The 25,453-nt window shown below is 32.4% G+C and overlaps 1 protein-coding gene across 7 annotated transcripts; it reads left to right on the top strand.

Moving 5' to 3' along the window:
- The first annotated feature begins 2,526 nt into the window (after positions 1-2,526).
- LOC131946200 (mucolipin-3) lies at positions 2,527-24,461 on the top strand. Of its 7 annotated transcripts, XM_059306854.1 has the most exons (19): positions 2,527-2,672; positions 4,305-4,572; positions 5,510-5,539; positions 10,316-10,436; positions 11,936-12,104; positions 12,254-12,445; positions 13,012-13,165; positions 13,583-13,670; positions 13,830-13,926; positions 14,589-14,694; positions 14,967-15,085; positions 15,721-15,870; positions 16,242-16,355; positions 16,602-16,724; positions 16,880-17,089; positions 18,758-18,915; positions 19,802-19,849; positions 21,440-21,464; positions 21,836-24,461. In XM_059306854.1, exons 1-17 carry the CDS (start codon positions 2,655-2,657, stop codon positions 19,845-19,847), a joined length of 2,163 nt encoding a protein of 720 aa, XP_059162837.1. In that variant the 5' UTR covers positions 2,527-2,654; the 3' UTR covers positions 19,848-19,849; positions 21,440-21,464; positions 21,836-24,461. The 7 variants fall into 7 exon arrangements, 6 of the variants coding, with proteins under 6 accessions (XP_059162837.1, XP_059162839.1, XP_059162838.1 ...); XR_009387674.1 differs by lacking the exons at positions 19,802-19,849; positions 21,440-21,464 and having other exon boundaries at positions 21,836-22,701; positions 23,176-24,461; XM_059306856.1 differs by lacking the exon at positions 19,802-19,849.
- Positions 24,462-25,453: the final 992 nt, after the last annotated feature.

Raw genomic sequence — 25,453 nt, 5'->3', positions numbered from 1 at the left:
TCTAGTACTATTCAAATCAAACCATGTGGCTTTTGGTGTGACTTATGTTGGGGTGAAAATTATGTAATTTCAAATTGTGTTATCTAGTATCTCGAACCGTTTGGTCTTCAATACGATTGGGGGGGGGGGGGGGGGGCAGAGGCGTAGCGAGGGGGGGACATATGTCCCCGGGCGCCGACTTTAGGGGGGGGGCGCCAAATTGAAAGTTTGAGGGGGGGGGGGGGCCGTGCAAATGAAAAGTTCGAGGGGGGGGGGGTGCAAATCGAAAGTTTGTCCCCGGGCGCCGGGAAGGGTCGCTACGCCTCTGGGGGGGTGCATTGTAAAGTGATTTTTAGGCGTAGGATTTCTGTCCTTTTGAAGCCTATACGATATGCCTCATTGCAAGGGATGGGGACAAAGTTGTCGAAAATAGCGTACGAAATATCGTAAGATATAGATCTAGATACTATTACTATCGCTATTGAAGAGCAGCATTTATACAGCTTAAAAACCAGGTCGTCACGTGGACTATCACTCACTTTAATTAATCCAAATCTTTAACTTCAACGTAGTTTTTATAGTAAGGAGCATTTGGACGTCATCCATAAATGGCGTCACGCGTTTCTGACTATTTTTACCTCCCCCTCATCTCCGTCACACAGACTCCCACCCCCCCCCCCCCCCCTCCCTTAAAACAGCGATTTTTTTTCTAAAATCTTGACTAAGCTCGGTCAACATAGAGCATTTTAATCAATTTCTGACAATAACAATTTCTATTACAATTTATGAAAACAATTTTCTAACACATGAAATAACGGCTAAAATTAGCTTCCTAACATTATTTTTGTAATGAAAAAGTATGACGTCATACTATCTGAACCCCCCCCCCCCCCCCATCACACAGTCAATACGGACAAATCTCTCCACTACGAGTGTGACTTCATTTTATGGACGACCCCGACAGAGGCGTAGCGACCCTTCCCGGCGCCCGGGGACAAACTTTCAATTTGGCGCCCCCTCGGGAGCAAATTTTGATTTCCACCCCCTCGAACTTTCGATTTGCACCCCCCCCCTCAAACTTTTCATTTGCAACCCCCCCCCCCTCAAACTTTCGATTTGCACCCCCCTCAAACTATAATTTGTTTTTCCAACCCATTTTGGCGCCCCCTAAGGTCGGCGCCCGGGGACATATGTACCCCCCCCCCCACGCTACGCCTCTGGACCCCGATGAGCGAGACAATCACACAAATACTAGCCTAATAGACATTGGTTATATTCATAACCAGCTGTCTGAAGGGAATCTCCTCTGGGCGAAGTGTGAAAAAGTATAATTTGTTTAGAAAATATAGACTAACCAGTGTCCGACTCCACTGCCCCCTACCGAAAATTAAGTGCACCCCACGGAAGTTTTAAGTGCCCCCACCCCCGTAGAAAAATGTCTAGTCGATACCCTTACATCTATATATATGGATTATTTTTATTACCCACTCATTTTTATCTGTTTGTGTAGATTGTAGATAGTTATTATTTGTGAGGAATAATAATGATGTTTAGAAAAAAAAATGGATTATAAGCAAAATTCTGAGCCCTGTCGTGCCAAAACAATCCTCGAAAAAACTACCTGGTCTTGACGACCTAATTGGAAGAGTTTTTCACAAAAGTACCGCATCAAAACAGACCTCTATTGCAGTAATGTCTGCGACATAATGGCTCCAGTCAATTTGATTTACTTTTTTTTTTTACGACAAACAGCTGATCCTACATCTTCAATATGACTCTCAACTAAATATGCCCCCTCTTTAAAGCGTGCAAAAAAGTGCCCCGCCAATACTACTGCGGAGAAGAGCTCCCAAAAGGGGAGCGGAAAATTAAAAAACTCTTTCCAAAATTAACCTGTTTTGCATCCATAAAAATACTCTTACTGCAACTATTATAACATGAATTCCTCTCTATTGTTTAGGTCCCCGCAGTGAACTAAACTCTATCAACATATTTACTCTCGCAGTAGCACACATTCACATAACATGGTCAGCTACTCCTGATGCACTTGTATATTTGTTGACGAGAAAACCTACATTTTAATGAGCTATATTTTTGGGAGCCATGCAATTCGTCGTTTGCGAACTTTTTGGGTGCTATAGTTTGGTGAATCCTTTTGGGATATGTAGGCCTACATTTTCTGATAGATCTCTAGATCTAGTCAAGTTACTTTGTCATTAGGATTTAACCGCATACTTTTTACGCTTGCAAGTTAATTATTTCTTGGCCTCATCTTACACAGTACACGAGTACATGTCATTATGGCTAGGGAGAGGCAACTAAAATTAATACAAACAAATGAAGTGTAAGCCCATTAGCCAGGTATTGTTGCCAGTGTAATAATGTTATTGTTAAGCGTCAATCAGCACTGAACTTTGTTTTCAATCTACATAGCTAATGACCTACTTTGTTAAAAGTATTTACTACACACTTATTTAAAGTTACACTCTTTCTGGTATGGGAAAGTCGAAGTAGTGTTTATTACGTTAAAGGATCTAAATTTTCAAGTCCTCCGTAATCGGAATCGCTTTAGACAACAACACGATTACGACAAGGTCTCGTGACATCTATTTTTGTACATAAACCATCGGAAATATTCACACACTTCTGGTTCTTTTAGCAACACATAAACAACAATGGCATCGCAATACGTTGTAAGTTGAATACAAATTCTTTCAAGAAAGGCTTTTTATACTCAGTATGATCACTGATAAAACAATAGAGTGCGATAAAAAGTTATCTTTTTTGTATCTTATCCTTATCCGATTAGATGTGATTAGAATTACAATTTTTACATTAGGCCTACTTGATCTAATATTTTACTAGATCTAGATCTAGACTAGATCTAGATCTAGATAGATTCTTATTCTAGTAGTAGATAGATCTAGATTAGAGATCATTAGAGTAAATAAAATAGTTAAGTAACTTAAGACGTAGATCTAGATCTAGACTTGCGTAGAAATCTAGATCTAGACTAGATCTAGATTCTAGATTAGATTAGATCTCTTCTCTAGTGACGCTAGATTCTCAGCTACAATAGATTTCTAGTCTCTAAGACAGTCTAAGTCTAGCTTCTAGATCTAGCTAGATCTAGTAGGGGGGGGGCAGTATGAGTATATATATAGATATAGTATATAGTACTATATACTATATAGATTCTAAGTATATATAGATATGGCAGGGGTCTATTCTAGGCCTCTTAATTAAAAAAACTAAAAGCCAAATGTTCTCAGGGAGTAGGCCATTTAAAATCTGCATTTATTAAACCCTCATTTGTTTTGTAAATTGCCATCAAATGGATTAAATATCAGCATGCTGCAGGCCTATCAATTTTCACTTTCAGCTATTTTTAAATATCAAATGATTTAAATCTATAGTTTTTGATTGATTAGGTCTTAAGTTGTTAAAGCAAATTAAATGTTAACAATGTCAGCACTAGTTTTGTCCACACTGTATCAATTGAATGCCTTGAACGTACATTGATCATGATCCCTATGACCACCGCCAAGGTGTCAGGGTGCTCTTTGGAGCCACTTGTTACACTACAACAAGGGCCCCCACTCTTCGATTTGTATTTTTTAAACTAATTTAGGCAATAATAAATATGGTTCTCATTTTATCACACAACTACACACATAGAATGTGGCCCCTGGTTTAGTTTGACCTAGTGCGAGGGGCCCACACACTGCCCCTCTGATGTTAAGTTTTTTTAGGTCATAAACATTTCTAGGAGAAGTGCACTCAACAACTTCATACAGTTTCATGGTGGTCAGCTGAATGGCATAGTTGTAGTAATGGAAGAAAGGCTAACAGAGAGATGACAAACTAACAAACATTCTTTTATTTATAATTTTATATAGACACATATGATTTACTTTGAAAAAAGCCCAATGTAAATTATATTCTAATATGGGAATATTTCTTTTATGAATTGCATAACAGAAGCTTAGTCATTTATTTTTGGATACATAGGCTATAGCCTATAGGACACTATAGGAGCATGTTATCTCTGGAAATAATGATAATCTCAATGGGTGTCTTTGTTGAAGAGTTGTTTTTTTTTAATCTAATCTGTGTGTCAACTTATTGTTTAGCCTTGCCTGCATGGATAGGGTCAGTTTTTAAATTGGTGTACTAGTGCATTAGACAGTCTACATATATTTATACCTTATGGCAATGTTATCAATAGCAGTGTCAATATGAAAATGCAGGTCCGACTAAGAGACAGAATCCAAGTGTAATTTTTGTTATTTCATTTATGGGATTATTATAATACATTTCTGCAGGTGGCAAATTCTCAAACTAGGAGCAGAAGCCCCAGTCCATGCTCCAGGCGTTTTGAAGACTCTGGTAACTCTTTCAAAGAGGATGACCCAGATGGTAGTGGTTTCCTGCAGCCTGATCAAGGCCATCGGCACAGCAGAAGACGACGCTCTAGGTCAAGGACAGCAAGCCATCCTCATCATGTAGATGTCCAAGTAACGGTTGCAAACACCGGTGATTCTCAAGCAGATCCTGATGATTCTACTCAACTTTTAAACAGCTCTCGAGGACGTGAGTTTTTTTTTTAACTCTTTACTTATATATTTCTTTTAAAAATTTTTTTAGCGACTATGATTATATTGAAGTGAAAATATTAGTTTCACTGGGCATACATATTTCCATTGTTTGGTCACCCCCTTCTTATTTGTTTACATTTACAACAAGCTATGATATAAAAATATAACTAATCTAAATAATACTTTGTATCACTCACAGATTAATAGATTTTAAAACAGGTATATCAGAAACTAAACTTCTAATGTTAAGAAAGACAAACTGAAGTAAATATTGACCCTGTTTTAAAAACCCTCCTCAGAAATCTATATTTTTGGTATGGTAATAGTTTTTTGAAAATATTTTGTTTGTGAGTATGGGATGTATTTTATTTTAAACATAGCATTTGTTGGTGGTATTTGGATATTGATACAGATCTGTTTATTATTTTTATGCTTTTTGTAAAGGGTAACTAATCGTTTTCTCAATGTTGTAGAAATGAATTTTGGGTACTGTTCTGGCATGTGATAAAACTCAAGATTTGAAAATTATAATTTTAAAGGCAGGTCAAATCTTCATACTAGGGTAGGGTTTGGTTTAGTGATCTGCCATATTGTTTGAAATGTACACACTTTGCCGTAGTTATACGGCAGTGGAAAAAATTATAAGGTGCTCATCAAAATTTCCACATTAAATTTTCAGCGTTATCCATTCATAAAAAATGTAATTACTAAATTAAATAATAAATTGTAATTAAAAATATTTTTATTTCAAACCTGCACGCTAAAGCTTTTTCTGGCCTTAGCATGGCTAGAAGTTCAGTATTTTTTACGAACGTACTTGCACTACATGATTCTGCTTTTTGTAACTGTAGAATATTATACCAATGTAACTGTGCAGTACATCAGAATAACTATACCAACTATTAATGTCTGATATTCTGTTTGTTAAATAGCCACCTCCAGGCGAGATCCCTTAAACCGTGGTAGGTATTTAACTACTTGTCTGAGATGTTCTGTTATACTTGTAGATGGCTGATACTAAAATTATAAAAAATGTTACACAATCTATTGTCTTAAATTTGTATAATAATATTTAGCTACTGATGATTTATTAAATTGCTTGTACATCTTCAGACTCATATAGTGCATATACTTTAAAGATTATTAAAATTTATGTTTCTATTTAAAGTGTTATCATTTTAAAGTAACATGCTTAAAAATGACAAATTTTGTCTCATATTTTAATTTTTTTTTTTACCAGTTTCTATTTTTTTTTAAAATTAAAAAAAATACTTGTCACCTTAAAATTGATGAACCAAATCCTTATTTCCTTTAATTATTACCTGCTTCCTATAAGTGTCTGTATTTTAGATATGTATTTGTTAATATTCGAAAATTGAGATGAACTAGAAAACCTTATTTAATTACCTATCAAATAAAGATAATTAAAAAAATTTCAGTGAACACTTTAACCCTGTATGATTGCATGAGTTTAAATTAATTAACTATTGTAATTCTGATTTATAAAATGTCTAGTATTAGCTAACATATCTGGTTATCTATGTACCACATCCCTGCTTTTGTTGACCCCACTCTACCACTCTAGAGATGTGTACTTTAAAGATACCAGGGCACATACAAATCAACATATCCAAATTTAGAAATACACATACTTTATCTATATTTTATTTTAAAATTTTAATTGAAATCACATTTAATAAAACAGCTTGTTTTAAAATTTTAAAATGAAAATTAATTTTTTTAGATGAGTTTTAAAATAAAATTGTAATTTTTAAAGTGTTTTTTTCATCACCCTTAGATAATAAAATTTTAAAAGGCAAGAGTTCAGAATGTTTCTATTCCAGACTGTGTTTCATAAATACCTTCCCAGGAAGTGATTTGTTACACTCATTAATCTAATTGTGGCTTTTGAATTCTTGACCCATTGACAAAATCTCAAGAATCTGGGTCATTTTCAGTACAGTGAATTTTTCTTTGTGATAACAGGTGATGAAGACATTTACTAAACATTGTTTGTATTGATAGGTGATTATTGTAAAAAGGCTTGTACAGACACATTTTAAACACAAACACTGATTATAAAAATACAATTTAGGGAAATTGATATATTGTTAAAATTAGTTTAAAATATTAAATCTTTTATAGACATCATGTTATAAAACATTAATTTCTTGAATTGTCTTGTAGACACCAAATGATCAAGTATTTCATTCCTTAAATGATATTATTAGACTCCTAATAATCATGTCATTCATTTAATTTTTTTTTAATCATATAGTAGACTCCAAATGAGCAAGTAATTCACTAGCTTTGACAAGGGGAACAACCCAGTTTGTGTATTTCCTTCCAGTTAATCATAAATGATCTACCCTTCATTTGGAACACAAACAAGCATGCCTGATAGCACTAGTGATGTTTTTAGCCAGAGATTACTGGGGATCAAATGTCCCAATATACAGTATACACACTGGCATCATAAAAACAACTAGAGTGTTTTTCCTGCAGACATGTCTAGAGGTACTTTAGTAACAGTTAGTTTCTTCCAACAATGCTAATAGGACAATGCACATTATGGATATTGTATCCGTTCTGGATTGTAAATTGTAGCGTCAGTGTTTAGATTAGGGTTGTGTTTAGATTAGGGTTGTGTTTAGATTAGGGTTGTGTTTAGATTAGGGTTGTGTTTAGGGCCAGCGTTGGGGTAGTCATAAAGGGAAAGAAAATTTTTTGAATGCATCTACCCTGAAATGTCAATTTATTTTTTTAGTGAAATCTTGTTTTCAATACTCGATGTTATTTCCTAAGATAATTGGTATTTTTATACACTTTTTCATTGCTGCTATTATAGTATTCATTTTGATTTCACATTTCTAACTGCTTCCTGTTCCTTAATGTGAAATTGCTTGTCATTTAAAAAAATTTTTTTAGGCCTAGCAGTCCATTAGTCTGTTGAAGTAGAGTTCATGTTTCTTCATCTTGACATATGAAGGGATGGTGTGGATGCCATGCTACCTTCACTTTCCCCACCATAAGTCACGTACCCATCAGAGCTGGGCGGACTTAAGGATGTCCTACAGTCTTAAGTCTGAACAGAGATCTGAACTTGAGACCTTTGGGCTAGCAGCCAAACTCTCTACCATTTGACCATGCCATCCCACAATGGACATTAATTATTAGTGCTATTATAGAGTTTTGTCATCACTCTGATTACTGTTATTATGTAACATCACTCAGAAAAAAAATGCCTCATGAAACTGAAGACGTAACATTTTAGTTATGTTGTATAAATTTCCCCTGATTTCTTCCATGGTTTTCTCCACCTGGTTATAATTCCTGTTTTTTCATGAACCCACTAACCACTAAATGAACAAGAAAAAGTTGACTGATAACCTGATTGCCTCTGTTATCTTTAAATTTAATTACACCATCATCAAATGTCCTGTGATAACTTATCAGGGCATGAGTTTTAACTTTGACTTCAAGCCCCGTACCGGCCATTGCTTAATTTACAGCTGATTGGGTTTTAGTGCTGCACATTAAAAAGTCAGAATGAAATGTAGGGAAAGTGGTCTGAAAGGGGATTAAAGTTTGTGTATTTTTTATACAAAAATATAAGCATGATACAAGGTAAAAAGAAAATAACTGGCTATTAATCTTTTCAATCTTATTTTAATTACATTTAAAATAAAATCTGCATTAATTTGTAAAAGTTAATGGACATACTAATTGTATTGACTATGGTGTTTTTAAGAGTCAAGATATTGTTTTTGTAAATGAACCTTGGACTTTGTTTTTGTGGTATTATAATGTTATGTAAAGGTAGTTAGCTCTCAAGCACTCTTTAGTGTCATAAACTCCAATATTCTCCTAATAGTAGCTGCAGGTTTCATGACAACTTGAGCCTATGCTCAACTTTTGTTTTTCTCAAAATGTGTTAAGCTGGGATGTAGCAGCTGCAGCAGTTTTAAAATGAAAATATGTTTTTTTGTGTGATGATCAATAGACGATGAGCACAAGTGTTTGTTTTAATACTTTATTACCGTATGTTATAAAATATAATTTTTATGGTAACAGGTTTAAATATTTATAAAAATTACTGTCGCACATAAAAAGTAGATTTGTGCACATGTTCTAAATAGACATGAATTTATATTGTACACAAAAATGTGATGTTCTAATATTACAATGATTAGGAACTTAATTATTTCTTGTGTTTTTGTACTCACATTTTTTATATGACATACTTTGCTTCATCATAATTCTGCTTTACCTTTCGTGTAAGATTTTAGTTAGAAGCTGTTTTGTAATCCTTTAATCTTAGGGTCCTCTGAAATCTGCAATGTATTTTTCCTGTATAATTTTGGTTTATCTATTTTACACTGCATGGCTGAACGCATCCCATAGCTTTACAGGCAGTTTTCATTGGCATGTGCATTTCATTAATTACTTTAATTGTTAATATTGCTTATCAAACCATCTATGGGCAGTCTGTAATTATTTTATATTTAAAAGAATAATTGTTCTGGAAAGGAGGTGAGTTATATTTAAAGATTTATGTGACTACAGCTTCTGTGCATGATTTTATAAACTTAAAAAAAACCTCTATATTTTGGATGGGTTCTCAGATATTTTCTGAATAAGTTACTTCATTAGAAGCTTAAATTAATTAGCTTACAAATGTTAGTGAAGCTCACAGCTGTTGATTTTCTAGTACACCAGATGTAGAACTTTATTTTTCCCCTTATGAGCAGCTTGCTGTCACATGATGCTTTTAACAGTTGCAAACGTTTATGGCACTGCTATAATTAACACTGTCAGATACCTGGTACTAATTGGGTGGTAGAAGTTGTACATTTTTATTATATTAGCTCTATCCAGTGGGATATTTAATCCCAGCAATCTGTACATTTTTAGAAGGTTTTCACAACATATTCATTATTTTGTCATTCCATTATGTTATACTAGCTCATTATGGTAAAAAAAAAAATTCAAACATTTATTATTATGACTAGCTGTAAGAACAGTTGAAAAACATTTAACTAATTCTAAAATCCAAGCTAAATTTAATACAGTTTAAATTAGATAGCTGAATTATTTTAACATAATAAACTTAACATATGTCTGGACTAAAATGTAATTACCCCAGAAACCAAATATAGCCTATATGTTCTACAAAACACTGCAGGAGTTGTCCCCCTTTAAAGGCTATAAACATGTCATGGGTGACAAATCATCCAGCTGTCACACTGAATATCTTTTTTTGTTGTCCTTTTCACATGGCAATCAGGTGAATACTTTGTGAAGCTATGCCTTAACTGTGATAGGGGCCTAGTTGATTAGGTGAATACTTTGTGAAGCTATACCTTAACTGTGATGGGGCCTAGTTGAGTAGGTGAATACTTTCAATGGGCCTTGTCATTCAGTGAATACTTAGTGATGCCTTGGCATAGCTCTGATGGGGATCTAGTTGAGTTGGTGAATACTTAAGCCTAGCTTTGAAGTGTTGTTATATTTTGTAAATACTTTATGAAACTACTTTAATAGCATTGTTTAAAATGAAACAAACAAAGATTAAAATTTGACGTGTTTGTTTTGTTCAACAGTATATTGAGCATTAGAACATAGCAATGTCAGAATGGGTTTATGTCACTATGTCACTCATTACTGAATACCTTTTTATTCTGTAACCTTTTTACTCCATACTGAGCATTTTCTGTTTTGTATTCTCTGATGTTTAGAAATGGACGACTTGGCAAGTGCAATACGGAACTATGGTAGCTTTAGTTCAGATTCTGGCAATGTAAACAACAGTGATGTGCCCAAGGATGTGGCTCATCATAACCACAACCACACTAACAAGTAAGTCATTAAATCTTGGCTTATCATAGCCACAATCACACTAACAAGTAAGTCAGTCAGTCTTGGCTTGTTATAGCCACATCCACACTAACAAGTAAGTCTATCTTGGCTCATGATAGCCACAACCACACTAACAAGTAAGTCTATCTTGGCTCATGATAGCCACAACCACACTAACAAGTAAGTTTATCTTGGCTTATGATAGCCACAACCACACTAACAAGTAAGTCTATCTTTGCTCATGATAGCCACATCCACACTAACAGGTAAGTCTATTTTTGCTCATGATAGCCACAACCACACTAACAAGTAAGTCTATCTTGGCTCATGATAGCCACAACCACACTAACAAGTAAGTTTATCTTGGCTCATGATAGCCACAACCACACTAACAAGTAAGTCTATCTTTGCTCATGATAGCCACATCCACACTAACAGGTACTGGGTTAACAACCTTATCATACGTGGGACTCAGTTTTAATTCAGTTATTTAAGTTAATTATTTTAAATACACAGCATGTACAATATCAAAAGATTAAGTAAAGTATGTTGATAAATCACCAAGTCAGTATCACTTAATTGCAAATTAATTTTGTACATCCAACTAAATTAGATACACACATTTTTCAAAGATAGCAGTTCTAATTTATTTAGCATAACAAATTAAAAAAAAAAAAGCCCATGCTCAGACAAGCTAAAGAGTATCATTAGCTGTGCATCTGTAGAGTACATCGTATCTTTTGCTTTTCTTCCATTCTAGCTAGAATAATTTGACACATTTCTTAGACAGTAGTCTTATCATTTACCCATTTATTATTTCCCATCCATTAAGATCATTAGAAAAACTGCTGAGACAGAAATATTATTGCACATCGTATATTTCCATCTAGCTAGAACAAGCCTAGAAAGACTAAAACCATGTAAAATTCCCATTTATCATTTCCCATCTAACTAAAACAAAATCTGAGAGACAAAAATCATGTAACATACCGATTTATTATTTCCCATTTGACTAGAGCCAAATTTGAGAGACAAAAACCATGTAACATTCCCATTTATTATTTCCCATTTGACTAGAGCCAAATTTGAGAGACAAAAACCATGTAATATTCCCATTTATTATTTCCCATTTATTATTTCCCATTTGACTAGAGCCAAATTTGACAGACAAAAACCATGTAACATTCCCATTTATTATTTCCCATTTGACTAGAGCCAAATTTGAGAGACAAAAACCATGTAACATTCCCATTTATTATTTCCCATTTATTATTTCCCATTTGACTAGAGCAAAATTTGAGAGACAAAAACCATGTAATATTCCCATTTATTATTTCCCATTTATTATTTCCCATTTGACTAGAGCCAAATTTGACAGACAAAAACCATGTAATATTCCCATTTATTATTTCCCATTTATTATTTCCCATTTGACTAGAGCAAAATTTGAGAGACAAAAATCTTGTAACATTCCCATTTATCATTTCCCATTTGACTAGAGCCAAATTTGAGAGACAAAAATCTTACTACACACCTGCCATGGTGGACGAACTACGTAAAAGGAACAAGCTTTATTTCCTGGACCCAATCACCAAGCTTCTTAACTTCCACGGGTTTCCATGGAAACTGACGTTACAGATCATCAAACTTGTTCTCATCACAATACAGGTGATTTAGAAAAACTTATTTTTACCCTTAACAATTTTTTTTTATTATATTGTTCAAGTCCAGAAACATGATCATAGATTTTACGTTTAACTTTTTGTTTTCAAGTATACACTTTTTTGTACAAGTTCCTAAACCATTTTTTCCTGTAGGTTATCATATTTGGAGGGCAGAGAGAAAACATTGTGGAGTACTTTGAACGCAGTGATCTGACGTACAAGCATCTACTGCTGAAGGACTGGAGCACAGCTTATGAAACTCTGCCCTACCCCCCTGCGGCAGGGGACTATGCCATCTACTCCATGCCAGAACTTTTTGATCACATGAATTATGTCATGAAGCAGGTAAGTTGCTCTACATGTCACAGTGGACAATATATAATATATATAATATATATATATATATATATATATATATATATATATATATATATATATATATATATATATATATATATATATATATATAGATATATATATATATATATATATATATATAGATATAGATAGATATATATATATATGGATATATATATAGATATATATATAGATATATATATAGATATATATATAGATATATATATAGATATATATATAGATATATATATATATATATATAGATATATATAGATATATATATATAGATATATATATAGATATATATATATATAGATATATATATATATAGATATATATATATATATAGATATATACATATATAGATATATACATACATATATATATACATACATATATATATATATATATATATATATATATATATATATATATATATATATATATATATATTACCTCTAGGAATGACTACTTTCCTATTACTTTCAAATTATTCAGCAAGATAACCTTCAGACATTACTTCTTTCCTCATACTTTCCCATGAATTTTTGCAGTATTACCAGCTACCAGAACTATCTCTAGCTAAGGTGAACTTGTTTAAGAACAAAACAACCCACAAGAACCTCCCCATAGACCTGTGCTTCAGGGCCAATTCTTTTGTTGAATATGATAATGGCAGCTATATAGTATCTGCGGATGTCATGCATAGTAAGTCCCCTTATGTAATGTGTCTTTATTATATGTATTGTAGTAAGTGTCCTTAAGTAGTGTGGAAAGTGTCCTTATGTAGCATGATAGGGTCCCTATGTAGTGTGGTAAGTTTAATTATATTGTGTAGTAAATGTCCTAATTGGGTTTCCTTATATATATATTTTTTTGTGGTACAGTAACTTTTTAAAAGTAGGAAACTTACTAGTTAAAAACTAGGAGAAGCCCTTCTTTTTTTAAAAATTACTAACACCTACAAAGCTCTTGTACGTCATCAACTCATACACAGTAATAACTACATTAATTTTGTTACGTAGAGATAAAAATCATGAAACATTTATTAGTTTTTTAAAATAATAAACATTTAATGCATTTTCAGTTATTTCATTGAAATAAAATTCTGTGTTTCTCTTGTAGATTGCACAACTGTCAAGCGTTTAAGCAACCATACATATGATATTAAAGAGTATTTGAAGCTTAAGAATTTTACTCTTCCTTTTAATAGGTCAGTGTTATAGTTTATCAATCCTTAATCATTTTTATGTAGGCCTCTATACTTTACCTATGACTTATTATAAGTATATTATCTCTATACTTATTTCTCGAATATTGATCTTCAGATCCCATGATATTGATTAGACTTTTTCTCCATTTCTCTTTTCAGAACACTGGATATAACTTTAAAGTTTCATATCAGAACTTTCCATCTGAATCTGTTGGAGACACATTATGGACCAACATGCTATGATATGCATATATCGGTAAGCATAAAGTGGGTGCCTGACTTAAGCACATAAAATGTGTTTTGCTAAGAATCACCCTATGCCTATTACCAGGCTATTGAACTAATCTCATGATTGCTGACTTTCAAAGTCCTGAGTTCTGATCCCACCCAGATGAAGTTCAATATCTGGGGACAGCAACCCTTCTAGGATAGACAACTCCAAAATAAATAAAAAATTGTTTTGCTGATTGATATTGGGTGGCTAAAGGCTAGGGAATCAAATCCAGAAAGAAAAGTAGGCTACTGAAATTGTAGTCAACTGGCCATTTGTGGCACAACATGTTGACACTGAATGCTTAAGTTAATTGTGTTGGAGGAAATTCCCATCAATATTGCAATTAATAAAAAATAATATAACTAAGCTGAATCAATTATTACTATTACTACCATAAACATAACACTTACCATAAGGCTAATTCAGATCCTAATAATTCAGTGGAAAAATTATATAGCATTATTGTCCTACATACATTTTCACAACAATTATAACTACTTTGTTTAGCAATAAAATTGAGTGTCTAAGAATATAATTTAAAGTATTTTATTAATACTATACAATTTAAACTGATAAAATATGATCCAGGATTCTGATGTAGGGTCGAATAAAATAAAGTGCTGACCACCTGTTCATTATTTCAGGTCATCTACACTAACAGCGAGCGGAGTGGTCAGCTCTTGGTAGACTTGTTGACTAAACCTGAGGAAATAGAATGTGAAGGAAAAATTATGTCCCCTGAAGCACAAGGTAATTTAAAAAAGAATTAGCTGTTAGGTTGTTAAAGTACTTTGTAGCATATGTAAAACTAAAACAAACTTCTATTTTATTGTTTATTTTAAATGAATTACTTGTCGAAAAAACATTACTAAAAATGTACTATAATTACTTCATTGGTTTACAATGAAACTTTAAATTTGCCTCTTATAGGTGGATTTTTAGGTGTAAAAATGACCCCCCAAAAAGAAATGTTTTAAAAATTCTAAAACTTAATTATACTTTCTATTTTGTATTATTTCTAGATGAGCAAGACAAAATGAAAGTAAAAGTAATAGCATTTGATGCTGTTGTTATTGTGGTCTGCTGTTTTTCCACTATTCTCTGTTCCCGTTCTCTGAAGCGTTCCAACAAATTGCGCCAGGTAAGAAGGCTTTCATTAAACTAAACTTCTATCAGTTTATCAAGCCAGATTTAGTCCATAGGGCAGGTGAATTAAGTCTGTTTCAGTGTCATTGATGTGTGAATGAGTTGTGTTGTTAGCACCTCATTTCTGATTCATGTATACTTGAATCAGTTGGCTGGACTTACGGATGTCCTGTGTACACATGCGTGGCATCAAGTTCTAGACTGTGCATTAACTGTGCAGAGGTGTTATGTTTCTGCTTTTTCTGTTTGAGGAAAATTGTCCTCCATAATTTTTATGCAGACCAAATTTTGAAGTAAAAAGTCAGAATTTTTTTTAACCGGTCTGTTTTCTTTTCTGAAGAAATTTTATATATGAAACAGATATATGCAGTTCTTGATAAATTTGCCCTCATCCCCCTTTTGTAAAATATTTACATATTTTTCTTGGGCCGTGCAGTTACATCTCTGACCATGGCATTACTTTCATATCTGCTCGATATTCTAAATCTTGTTTTGTGATTTAATTAAACTTTCTCTACACTAATTACTATGTGCATTTTTAGCTAGCTTTTTTGTTGTTAAATATTCAGCTGCTTCTTTTCTGAGTACATTTTGTGAAGTCCAATAATTTTTTTTTTTTTAAATTTTCAGGACACTGCTACATTTTTTAAAATCCACAAAGGTAGACCACTCAGTTTTTCCAATCACATGGAATACATAAATATGTGGTACATATTGATTATATGCAATGACATTCTAACTGTGGTTGGTTCGTCCTTTAAGATACAGCTTGAGACCAGAGTAAGTTTGACTACATTTTGAAGTCTTACTAGTATAAATTGTGTTTCTGCTACTTTCAGTTAGAGTTTTATTAGTTTTAAAAAAAATATTAGTTTTCTTACTTGATACAAGAAAAAGTTTTTATTCTCAAACTTCTATACTAATAATGAGTGATGTTGAAATTAGTACAATTTAATTAACTAGCCTTCTGCAGTTTAAATTGCTAATTGCCTTTCCAGACTTTTGTTTTAGGTAAAGTAAATTTTTGCATGAAAAACTATTTCTAAAGGCATCAATTACTAAAAGTTTGAGAATAAAACTTGCAAAAAAAAATCAATAAAATAAGAGTTGTCTAAAGTTTTTGTTGATAGATTTTATTATTTTCTTCGCAGGTGTTCTCAGTCTCGTCAGAAAATTATGCAGTTTGCAGCATTCTTCTTGGTGGAGGTGTCTTCTTAACCTATGTTGGGATATTGAGATACCTCGGATTCTTCAAGTCTTACAACGTAGGTGTTGTTTTTATGAACTCTTATAATTTGATTGGTTTGCCTATATAAGCCCATTCAAAGTGTATACTGTTCTAAATAAGAAAAAGACCTGTTATTTTTTGGTTTACCCATTGCAGTGGAATAGGGCATTAGACTGAGTTATAGTCATATTTATTTATTGAACATAATTTTCACACCACATAGTTTTTAGGCATTTTAAAATAGAATAATAATCCAGCATTCATGCTTTATTTCTAATTTTAGATTTTGATCTTAACCCTGAAAACATCATTCCCACATGTACTGAGGTTCCTGTTTTGTGCCATCTGCCTCTACGCTGGTTTCTTATTTTGTGGATGGGTTGTCTTTTCACCCTACCATATAAAGGTATAAAAAATTTGCTTTTACATTTTTTAACATTAAATTTATAACTTGTAGCTTACTATAGCTGGTTTAATTAGGACTAACTGTAAGTTCATGAACTATTTTCATTAGTAACGACTAACTATATGTTCATTGAAAACTTACTTGTATTATTTCAGTTCCGGAAGTTGAGTACGACTTCTGAATGTCTTTTTGCTCTTGTGAATGGTGACGACATGTACGTGACGTTTTCTTCCCTCAACCCAGACACTAACGATGCCATCTGGTACTTCCATAGAGTCTACCTCTATGTTTTCATTGCCTTGTTCATCTACGTTGTCATTAGCGTTTTCATTGCTGTTATCATGGACAATTATGAAAATCTTAAGGTAAGGGTTGATTCTTCATGTGTCATTAATAACAAAATAAATTCTCAGCTTTTAACCCCTTTACCGTGTGTCACGAGTTAACTCGTCATATAAAATCTTGGGCTTAACCGTACATCACGAGTTAACTCGTCTTCAGATAAAAAAGTCGTCTGTGTGCCGTGCGTCGCGAGCATTGGAAATCAATAACAATGTAGAGGGAGGCTAATCTAACAGCTAATTCAACAGCGTATGATAAAAATAGGTCATCATGTGATGTTGGTACTGTGCTTTTGAATTACCTTCTTTATATTTACCTCATAAATTCTAAATGTCAACTCATTTTCACTCAAAATGATGTTTTATTTTGTCAGGACAACATAACAAATCAAATAATGAAAAAAAAAATACAGTATTTCCAAAAGAAAATTTATTTTTTTTACACGGTAAAGGGGTTAATGTACGACTCAATGGCACAAAACCAGTTGAGACGTATCCTTATTTGTGATGGAGGCGTGGTCGAGTCAGCTAAAAACTCATGGTTGATAAATTTAAAAAAAAGTCGAGTTCAAACCCTCTGGCAGATAAGGCTCTATCCCTTCCAACACTAAAAATTAAGAACGAAGAAGAATGTATGACTGAAACTATGTTTTTCCTGTTGCTGTTAAATTTGCCTATTTTGATGCATTGGTGCTTGGTGGAATAACTAGGGCAGTGGTTAGCATATTGGCTATCTGCCAACAAAGTATGCAGTACTAGTTTAAGATGAACCAGCTAGGGCAGTGGTCACTGAACTGTGACTATCTTCCAACAAAGTATGCAGTACTAGTTTAAACCAGCTAGGGCAGTGGTCACTGAACTGTGACTATCTGCCAACAAAGTATGCAGTACTAGTTTAAGATGAACCAACTAGGGCAGTGGTCACTGAACTGTGACTATCTGCCAACAAAGTATGCAGTACTAGTTTAAGATGAACCAGCTAGGGCAGTGGTCACTGAACTGTGACTATCTGCCAACAAAGTATGCAGTACTAGTTTAAACCAGCTAGGGCAGTGGTCACTGAACTGTGACTATCTGCCACTGATGATGCAGAGTTGACTTATTAAATTACCAGCCATGTTCCCTCTGAGCTGTGCAGTAGCGCTGTAGTTTCGCAGTCATTTTGTACAACACACAAATCTTTGTATAAGACATTTAGAACACAGCACACACTAAATACACTTTGAACACTACCCTTATCCCCTTGGGGTGAATGTTGATTAGTTCGGTAAGAATGACAAAGGCAAGATGATGGTAAAAGAAAAAACTTCGGCCCACAGTAAACTTTCTAGAAAAAGTTAATCTTCTACTTCTTATTAAGGATTAGTGTAATGTAACATTTATTAAAATTATTAAAAATTGTATAAAATGGTTCTTTACTTGAGTCAAGGCGTCCATGTACTTAAACATATTGCAGCATTACTACAAAATGTATGATTAGATTTAAGCCAGGCTTGTATTATGTACTGTATTTCACTACAAAGTAAACAACTTGTAAAATTTTTTGGGTCAATTGATTAGTATTCTCCTTACAAGCTGCATTACAGAAAGTGAATGGCCTGGGATTTTGAGCCACTATCAATTGTGTGAAGTGGATTACTGGTGAAGTTGTGAATTAGGTTATCAGTACAGATTATACTTGCCCTGTTGCAGCACTACTATGAAGATGGGTTTCCTGACACAGAGATCCAGGCTTTCATCAAGGAAGACGGAGAGATGTCAATCTCAGAACTCTTCAGACATGTGGAGAGAAGTGGGCGTTGGCAGAGCTGGTTTTTCTGTATCTTCCCTTGTCTTGCTTGTTTACGCAAGTAAGTGGATTCTCCATGCGCAAAATTTAAAAACTACACAATCTGATTTATATTTTGTAAAAAAAAATGAATTATGAGTATTCTAGATAATAAAAAAATGTAATTTATTCTGTGGTTATACAAAATTTATAAAAATGTTGTCTCTAAAGTCTTTAAGAAATCAATCTAAATTTAATGATACATCTGTTTTTTAAAATAGTTGCTCAGCTTGCATAGATTTCTCTTTTGTTTAATTTTTTTGTTGTTGGCTGAAACTAAAAACTACTGTAAAATTTTGAAAAGCCAAAAGTAGAAAAGTATGTTCTTTAGCTTTGATTAGCTTTATTTTATTATGCTTCTGACTGAATGCTTTGGTTGAAGGTGTTTTTCAATCTTTATTTACTTAGTTAGTCAAACACACCAACTAGTTTAGTTTTAACACTGATGCAATTTTATTATTTAACTAAGTTTTAATTAAAGATACATTGTTTAAATCACAGCAGTTACAACCTGCATGAAGCTAGCTTACAACTTACTAACATTTTACAACATACTGATCTAACAATTTTATACTGCTGTCAATTGCTTCAAGTTTTATATAGTTAACATTACACTACTAATCTTCTCAGTAGATTTGTTTGCACATTTACATTACTTCATACATGTTTTACTTGATTCTTAGTTTTTCAACTGGTAGATTTATTGATTATTTCATTTGTACCTAATGTTTTTCTGATCTATCAGTTGAGACATATAAGCAGATTTTCATCCTTTTTGCTTACGATTTGCTCAAAAAAGAAATTTGTTCATAGTTAGAACTCTTTCTTTGTCGACTTGGCATGTGAACTTCACTGCCTCTGCGAACGTTTGTTGACATTTTGATTAGCGGATGCTTCATTTGTTTCAGCAAAAAAGTGCCATACAAAAACCTTGAGTATGAGTTGAAAGTTTAACGGTAATTATATTTAATGCCATCAACTCTCATCAGACATTCATTGTTGTGATGTGTTGCCACCACATGTAAACAAAGTTTAGGAATATTATTACAAGTTTTAAAAATCATGAATTGTTCAAAGAATGTGTTCCATTTCAAATGGTTTTTATAGAAAATTTATTAATTTGTGTTTAAAGTTGTGTTCCTTTTCAATAGGTTTTTATAAGATTTTGGAATAGAATATTAAAAGCTGAACATATAGACAGTTTTGAAAACAATTTTGCTTTTCTTAAAAAAACAATAAGTAAACATATTAGCAAATCTGTCAAAATGTACATAATTAAATCATGAAATTGAATATATTTAAAAGTGGGTGTTTAGTAGTGGGAGGGTCCCATGAATTAAGACTTTCTTAAGGAACTAGTTCATAGTCTATTGTCATTGTTTGCCAAAGTTGGATCTTAGGATTAGATGTTTCATTATGGTACTGAAATTATGCCCACTCCCTTTTGTAATTTTATGCCATAAATTTTCAGTTTAAAACACTGAAAATCTACAAGATTTAGTTTTTGTATAAGTTTTGTTTTCAAAAGTGTTTTGGTTTTCAGTAGAAGTGATTAGACTGGAAATATATTAACTATCCACTTACCCCAACTGACCAAACTTGAGTTCCCACCATGTGTTTTACCTATCAATTTGTGGCTTTATCATTCTAATTCTCAGCTGTTGAAAATACTCCACTTCAACTTGACTTAAACCTGATGTGATATTTTTTTATTACTAAAGTACATGAACACTAGTCCAATGTAATAAGTACGAACATGAGCAAAGAACATGAGCAACGAGCGAAAATGAGCAACAAGCGAGCGAAAATGAGCAACTAGCGACTGCTTAATTATAATTCTGGTTCTCCTAGTTTTTTTCCTTCAACTCAGCTTAAGGTGTTGTGTTAAATAGGAATTTGTGCTTAACTAAACATGCAACTAATTTTAACCTAGCTGTATGGTAAAAAATACTTTTCCAAATATAGTTTTCTAAATTTCTAAATAAAAAAAAGGAAATATCAGCAAGAAGAATCACCAATATGGTACAAACATTTTTCTTTTTTTATTGCCTTATTATCTCCCTTTAACCCACGTGTATGCTTTGTTAAAATGGCTTTCCCTGCACACACTATTAGGTTTTTAAAATCGCTTTATTAATAAATTAAAACATTTCTTAATTTTGATGTTAATCTTTCAAAATTTAGGCAAAACATCCTAAAATGCATTATTTTTATAATAAACATTAACTAGGTACTCTACTCTTAAAGATCAGGTGCTTGCATGAGCAAAGCGTTTTAGCTGTATAGTTTATTAAAACTAGATCTCTACTTTTTGCTAGGTTTTAAAAAAGTTTATTCTAAACACATTTCATATGATGTATATTACTTTTATTATATTTTGGTTTTAATTTGCAAGATAAAATTTTAAAAATTGTAATACAAAATAAACAACATAGATCTATAGCCTACTTACTTGCCAAGGGTTAGATTAAGTAACCATTTTTGGGTATTTTTCTTTCCCCACCTTTTTATTAAGATTGCTTATTCCCAATTTTGCATATTTCCAGCAAGCTGTTGAATGGATTACCTGGAGTTAGTATACATTTTTCTTTTCATACGTGGTAGTTTTTTGTTACGAGCAATGATTTCTGTACACCCCTACCTAATATTTAAATATGTTGTTGACGAGTGACTGACAAAAGGTGTTCGTCATTTGTTGATACACCATTGTGAATATTGTTGTATTTTATGGCTACCACCCTTGTTTTCCCATGCCCACACCTTTTTTGTCACTTTATTTCATTACACAGAAACACATTTTGCATGATAAGTTTAACTGTTATACCTTTAACATTTTTTAATAACTTTTAATAACTTTAAAATTACTAGCGAGACATTGTCAGTTAATACTTTACCTGACCTAAAATATGTGTGATGTATTTGAATTATGTTTTTCTTTCTAGAGATAAGAAAATGACCAGATTGAACAAGGAGAAGAAACAACTTTTAGCCACAATATGAGGAGAATGAAACTCAGGACAATACAGTTTATCTTAGTCTCAGCTGTTTCCGTACGTCATATTGTACACATTCCATTTTTTAGTCATCACAACAAGACAACTTGTTCAGATTACATTAGATCATACAACATTGAACGCATTCCATTTTTTAGTCATTACAAGGCAGTTGTTCAGATTCTATTAGATCTTACAATGCCTTCATTATCATCAAAATTATATATATGCTTAAACTTAACAGAAAATTAATAATCACTGTATTAGATAGCACTAGGCACTGTTGGGTTTAAAAGAGTTTTAACATATGTAGTTCAATTTTTAAAATTGTAAATATTTTGCTATTTGATACAAAAATGATGGCTTTGAATAGAGGCAGTTGTTAGATTAAATGCTATATTGCATCATGTAACATTAAGGCCATGCACAGAGGAACTTGTCCAGCTTAAGCTGTATTCACACCAAGAACATGACTTAAAAACATTAAGAACCAAAATTCTGTTACAAGTTATGCATTTGCGACAAGTTTACTTTTAATGTTTGACACATCAGAATATTTAGTAATTTAAAAAAAACACTTTCTCTATTCCATAAAGACTATAAGGGTTAAACTGTGTGGAGTTTTATGGAGTAGGTAATATTCACTCAACTCAAAAACTATTTAAGGAAGTTTATTTTTCTAAGCTGAAACAAATTTTCAAGTAAGGTTTTAAAGTTGCCAGTCTTCAGTTATGAAGGTGGAAAACTCAGTCATTTAAGTTCCTTTGCCTGTGAATATGAGACCTAAAATCATTTATTGTAATGGCCTGCATCCAGTAAGTAGGTCATATTCTTCATACATGTTCCAAGTGAATACACTATTTTAACTCAAAAGCATATATCTATGTACTAAATGTTACCTAAATATGTTGTGAGTCTCTAGAATCTGTTCTAAGATTTTGTAAGTCTGTTTAGTACTGTCATATCTAGAGAGAAAGTTGCCTTTGTGTGAAGTTGTGACCAATGTATACACAAATAGTTAGTGTTACAAACAATGTTGTGTGTTTACGCATAGGGTTTTATTTTTTCTGCGTGAATAAAGTAACGGCAATGATATTTTAAGTATTGCGTGAATAAAATAACGGCAATGATGTTTTAAGTATTGCGTGAATAAAATAATGGCAGTGACATTTTAACTATTGCATGAATAAAGGCAGTGATTTAAAAATAGTTCATGTTAAATACTGTACAGCACCATGTAGCTTTCGTGGTTAGGTTTTTTGTAAGTTTTACATTTCATTATTTTCTAGCTCATGGCCTTGAAATGAAATCAAGCATGCAAAGTGTGAAGAACATGTTTTTTAACTTAAAACTCAAGAAAAGAATATATTTAAAAAGTAGTCAACTTCATGTTATATTAACTTTTCCCTTTTCCTTATCAGATAAGTAGATAAAATTAATAACTGAAGATTAAAAACTGTATTCTCATTGACTTAAATTTTCAGTTTAACTTTTTTAATAGATTTACACTAAAGTGATAAAAATTAAATTTAAAACTGTTTTAAAAGATTTTTTTACCAGTGCTTTACCTCATAACTTAGTTTACGTGATGTACATATTTACACTGTCTACCACTCTAAGTGGTCAGCCTACTGGAAGCATTTCTCATGTTACGTGTACATATTGCAACCTCTAGTCTTTCAGCCTCGCTCTAATCACTTTGTACAGTGCTCAACAGATTTTTCTTGAAATAAGCTCCGATCTTTCTTCTTTTTCTACTTGCACTTTATTTTTGTTGAATTTCTTTTTTGTTTTATTTGACAAAGTACGCTGTTGTCTATTTAATGAATACTCCTTTCTGACAGCGTACTGGTCTAAACTAGTGACCCGGTATTCTCCAGTCAGCCAGTGTAACAGTTTAATACTACTTACATAATATAATAAATAAAAATGGAGTGCAATATAAAATTTGTAAGATCAAATTATTTAAAAAACCAGATCACATAATTTGAGCGAATGAAATAGTGAAATAGATATATTGTGAGAGTGTTAAGCAGTACTATCAGTCAGGCCTAATTAAAAATTTTACTTTTTTTTTTTTTAATTTTGTAGATGCACATTTGGTAATATTAATTACCCAACAGTTTGATCAAAAACTAATTTCAGGTTTATCTTTATTAGAGTTACTTTAAGTTTTAGTTTAGTTTTTACATTTTGAAGATTGACTTTGTATAAATATCTTCTAGATCTTATCATATTTATGAGGACAGTTGGTCTAACATATTAATAGTTGTATGTTTGAATGTGATTGATCTTTTAACATATTGATAGTTGTATGCTTGAATGTGATAGATCTTTGCTCAACACTGTGCCTAGGCTAATTTGTGTTTACACCTTGTTAAGATGTTTCTTTAATCTCTGTTGAGGATAAACTTAACTATAGTTTTATGGTAAGTTGTCAAAAATGTTAATATTTTGACCAGGATTTTATTTTTAAAATTTTTGTTTTTTTTTAATGTAGAAGCAAATACTGGAAAGTAAATTGTTTCGTTTTGATTGGTTTATGTTTTAGCTTGGTATGTTAAAGGGAAATAAGTCTAATGGACACCAGCGAGAAAAGTCTCAAAGGTATTTGAGAGGTGTATAAATTCATTAAAAAATCATGCACAGCGTATTTACAATTAATATGGTTATAAAATCCTGCCTGTCTGGTTTTTTTCGGACTTTACTAAAGATTGGATGTATTTGATGTTTATAATATTTTCGGTAACTAAATAAAAATTAAAAAAAAAGCAAAAACAATTTGGTTTTCACGTGTAATGGCGACATAAACATGGCATCCTGCTATTGGATAGGCTGCCATAGATTTTATTGTACACATTGTAAGCTAAAAATAGAAAACTAGGTCATGGGGTTTTAAATTTGCATTGTAATTTAAAAACTTGATCTGCAAAGTTTTGTAAACAAATAGTTATCGATTACTAAGTTACTGTACATCCAATCAATATTTGTCTTACGAAAGTGAAACATCCGGTTATAACTTAGGCTTGATGAAAATAAATAGAAATGTAGCCTTAAACTCAACAAATTATTTTCAAGTTCTCTGGATTTGCAACTTTTATAGCATTTATTCTAAGAATATAAAATTTCTAAATTAATTTTAGGCTTAAGTTTTTATTTTTTATTTTTTTTTACGGTCTTAATCTAAAAAGCACGTTTTTATTCCATGACAACAACATTATGGAAGGAATCTCGTCAACTCGCTCGCCTCCATTGCTTCAATTCTGCCGTTTAGGAGTAAAGTAAAAAGCATTTCTGTTTATAAAAAGAGTACCTGTCATTATTTATATGTCCATGTAGAGTAAATTAGAGAAAAATAAATCAGTGAAACTATTATAGTAATAGATCTTCTGCTTCATTTTTTTAAAAATATTTCTGTGTTTGTTTTTGTGACATAATTTTAATCGCATGAGAGTTGAGAGGGAAAAAAATGAAACAAAATGTTGACAAGGTTAATGGCTAATGTTAAGTTACCATTTAGGAACATCCTTGTCGCGTTTCGGGACTGTTGGACATTCCTGAGTCAAC

This window comes from Physella acuta, unplaced genomic scaffold, assembly GCF_028476545.2.
Source record: "Physella acuta isolate Inbredline_101_S28 unplaced genomic scaffold, ASM2847654v3 ptg000548l, whole genome shotgun sequence".
Classification (NCBI taxonomy): domain Eukaryota; kingdom Metazoa; phylum Mollusca; class Gastropoda; family Physidae; genus Physella; species Physella acuta.
The sequence above is the reverse complement of the archived record's forward strand: the minus strand, read 5'-3'. Positions and strand labels throughout refer to the sequence as shown.